At 66.3% G+C, this 3,815-nt stretch overlaps 1 protein-coding gene across 1 annotated transcript in view; it reads right to left on the reverse strand.

The window, feature by feature from the left end:
• Positions 1–1,006: 1,006 nt before the first annotated feature.
• F751_6584 (Transmembrane 9 superfamily member 4) overlaps positions 1,007–3,815 on the reverse strand; it is a gene marked incomplete at both ends in the record, with an annotated part of 5,304 nt that continues 2,495 nt past the window's right edge. Inside the window, 5 exons of the mRNA XM_011402285.1 lie at positions 1,007–1,705; positions 1,953–2,636; positions 2,866–3,132; positions 3,184–3,398; positions 3,611–3,797. Of these exons, the coding sequence (XP_011400587.1) occupies positions 1,007–1,705; positions 1,953–2,636; positions 2,866–3,132; positions 3,184–3,398; positions 3,611–3,797 (2,052 nt within the window). The remainder of the gene's footprint in view (positions 1,706–1,952; positions 2,637–2,865; positions 3,133–3,183; positions 3,399–3,610; positions 3,798–3,815) is intronic.

Consider the following 3,815-nt stretch of genomic DNA (forward strand, 5'->3'; position numbering starts at 1 on the left):
GGCCAGCCCCAGCCCGTCTCCCAGCCCGTCTCCCAGCCCCAGCCCGTCTCCCACGCCCCACGTCCCTCCCCCAGCCCCAGCCCGTCTCCCAGCCCGTCTCCCAGCCCATCTCCCAGCCCCAGCCCTCCCCCAGCCCCAGCCCCTCCCCGCCGGCTGTGGTCCTGTCCCAGACCTCCTCTGATCCCTGCGAGGGTGGGGTCACCGTGGACAGCAATGGCTACTGGACCTACACCAACGGCAAGTCCTCCATCCGTGAGGTCAAGGTGATCAAGTATGATCCCAACCCAAACAATTACAACCAGGAGATCCTGTGCGGCGTCAACTACGCGCAGCAGAAGGGCCTGTGCACGTCTGGGTCGTGGAAGATCCCCGTCCAGTATGGCTACAAGGGCTGCATGATGGTCCAGATCGACTACGACGGCGGCTGCAACTCGAAGGACCCCGTCTTCTGCTTCAATTAGTAAAGCAAACCCCATTCATCCCAACCGAAAAACTCGCTCCGCGCTGCCTGCGGACCAATAGGGGCATGTCCCCACCCACATTCCCCCACTCCCACCCCCCCTTGCTCCCCCTGGCTACTGCCCCTCCCCCTCTTCCCCATTCTTTGCCCAAGATGTCGGCACGCGGCATCTGCAGCGCCCATGTACACACATCGCGACCGTCAGATGGGCTGTCCCATGTCTGGTTGGGTCTGCGCTGCACTTACACACGACGCATGCTTGGTGGGGCACAAGCGGGGGGTCCCAGGCCAGGTTTCACAAAAGAGGGAGTGCTCTCTCCCGGAGAGAAGTAGGGGGGGGGGGGGGGGTGCACATGAGCAGGGGTATCACTGCAGGGGGGCGCCTGTTCGAGCACAGAGCTCTCTTCAGGTGGGCGCCCCCTGGGCCGGTCATTGACGCTGCAGGGAGCATGACGCGCTCCTTGCCACAACAAACGTTGGTCCGAGCTTCCTCCTCGCACCCTCCATCCCACTTGGACTTCCCCCCCTCCCCCTCTCCTCCAGCCCTCAGTCGGCCTTCACCGACTCGAAGATCTTGTAGGTGAAGAGGTAGGAGGAGAGGAAGCCGATTGTGCCGCTTGCCAGGAACATGCACCAGGCCATGAGCCCGGTGTAGGCGAGGTAGAGGACGACGGGGACGAAGCCGGAGAGGTTGTGCAGGGTGTTGAACAGGAAGCCGACGGAGTAGATGGCGACGTAGGCGGCGACGGAGCCGCCGCGGTGGTAGGAGCGCCACCACCATAGGTAGTCTTCGGCGCACAGCTGGACGTAGGTGCAGACGATGCTGACCTCGATGGTAATGATGAGGGTCAGCGCCGCGACCAGGGCCAGGAAGCCGAAGATGTAGTAGAAGTAGCCCTGCCACAGGCTGGTCATGGCAAAGTAGAGCTCCACGAAGATGGTGCCAAAGGGGAGCAGGCCTGCCGCGACAAAGAGGACCAGCGGGTGGGAGGCCCAGTGCGGGGCGGGGATGTGGCGCGGGATCTGGTTGGTGCGGGAGGGCCAGGGCGCGATGTCGCGGCGCGCGGCCAGTGCACCGCCGCCGTAGGCCAGCGGGATGCTGACCAGGAGCCAAAGGAAGATGATGGAGAAGAAGAAGCCCAGGGGGATGGTGCCCGCCGACCCCGTGTACCACAGGAACATGTTGAGCACGGTGAGCACCGCCACGGTCACGCCGGGGAAGAAGCAGGCCACGCGCCAGCACACCTGTGTACTTGGGGGGTTGGGGAGTTGGGGTGAGTGCACATGAGCAGGTGTATCACTGCAGGGGGGCGCCTGTTCGAGCACAGAGCTCTCTTCAGGTGGGCGCCCCCTGGGCCGGTCATTGACGCTGCAGGGAGCATGACGCGCTCCTTGCCACAACAAACGTTGGTCCGAGCTTCCTCCTCGCACCCTCCATCCCACTTGGACTTCCCCCCCTCCCCCTCTCCTCCAGCCCTCAGTCGGCCTTCACCGACTCGAAGATCTTGTAGGTGAAGAGGTAGGAGGAGAGGAAGCCGATTGTGCCGCTTGCCAGGAACATGCACCAGGCCATGAGCCCGGTGTAGGCGAGGTAGAGGACGACGGGGACGAAGCCGGAGAGGTTGTGCAGGGTGTTGAACAGGAAGCCGACGGAGTAGATGGCGACGTAGGCGGCGACGGAGCCGCCGCGGTGGTAGGAGCGCCACCACCATAGGTAGTCTTCGGCGCACAGCTGGACGTAGGTGCAGACGATGCTGACCTCGATGGTAATGATGAGGGTCAGCGCCGCGACCAGGGCCAGGAAGCCGAAGATGTAGTAGAAGTAGCCCTGCCACAGGCTGGTCATGGCAAAGTAGAGCTCCACGAAGATGGTGCCAAAGGGGAGCAGGCCTGCCGCGACAAAGAGGACCAGCGGGTGGGAGGCCCAGTGCGGGGCGGGGATGTGGCGCGGGATCTGGTTGGTGCGGGAGGGCCAGGGCGCGATGTCGCGGCGCGCGGCCAGTGCACCGCCGCCGTAGGCCAGCGGGATGCTGACCAGGAGCCAAAGGAAGATGATGGAGAAGAAGAAGCCCAGGGGGATGGTGCCCGCCGACCCCGTGTACCACAGGAACATGTTGAGCACGGTGAGCACCGCCACGGTCACGCCGGGGAAGAAGCAGGCCACGCGCCAGCACACCTGTGTACTTGGGGGGTTGGGGAGTTGGGGTGAGTGAGAGAGAGAGAGTGTGTGTGTGTGCGCGCGTGTGAAAAAGGGGGAGGGTGGTGGGGAGGGGTTGTGCAGAGTGGAAGGGGAGAAGTTGCGGTGGGGGTGGGGTGGAGGCTTCAGGGAGTGCATTGTGACGTCAACCACGCGACCCAGTCCGCATCGTGGGGACCCCCCCTCCCATCCACCCACCCACGCGCACCTTGTGCCAGCCCTCATAGGTGCGGTTGGCCACGCCCCAGAGCCAGACGGCCGCCGCGCCCGCCGCGACGGAGAGCAGGAGGTACATGGCCAGCGCGGCGGTGAGCAGCGAGCCACGCGCGGCGGGGGACAGGAAGCCCAGCGAGGCGAAGAGCAGGGTCACCCCCGCGCTGGCCAGGATCTGCACCCCCGACCCCACCTGCACCGCCAGGGACAGGGTGTCGGGGGGCGCGCGGAAAACGTCGCCGCCCACCATCTTCCACCCCGACTCCTCCGCCTCGGGCGGGGGCGCGCCGGGGCCGGCCGCCCCGCCGTCCACCAGCAGGGCCTCGTAGTGCGCCAGGTCGCGGCGGATGGTGCGCAGCGTGATCAGAGCCACGATGCACGACATGACCACCACCACCATGAGCGAGTTGAGGATGGAGAACCAGTGCACACGCCCGCCGGGCATGCGCAGGTACGCGTCCCAGCGCGAGGCCCAGGTGATGTCGCTCGTGTCCCAGTAGACGTCATAGGTGTACACGATGCGGGCGCCTGGGCGGGGCAGGAGGGTGGGGATGTCCGGGTGGGGGGGGGGGGGAGGTGTGTGACACACCCGGATCACTTCCAGGGACCAGTGCGAGGCAAGCCTCGAGACGGTGCCCGCCTGCCCCCCGCCCCCCGCCGTCTCCCTGCTCTGCGACCTGCCTCACACCCAAGCAGAGGCCACGATGCCCACTACCCTTCCCCCTCCCCCCCCGCCCCACCTTCCTTGACCTCTTGGGCCTTGGGCGCGCTGGGGTCCTCGTAGGACTGCGGGCAGGGAACGTTGGCCAAGGGCTTGCCGGGCTCGCGCGCGATGGAGCAGGCCACGACCTCGAAGCCCACGATCATGTACAGCTTCTCCGCGGCGCCACCGGGGGTCTCGCCTGCCAGCATCTTGCGCCCAGCCAGCTGCGCGAGGGGAGGGGG

The sequence above is a fragment of the Auxenochlorella protothecoides genome (genome assembly GCF_000733215.1).
Source record: "Auxenochlorella protothecoides strain 0710 unplaced genomic scaffold scaffold91, whole genome shotgun sequence".
NCBI lineage: Eukaryota > Viridiplantae > Chlorophyta > Trebouxiophyceae > Chlorellales > Chlorellaceae > Auxenochlorella > Auxenochlorella protothecoides.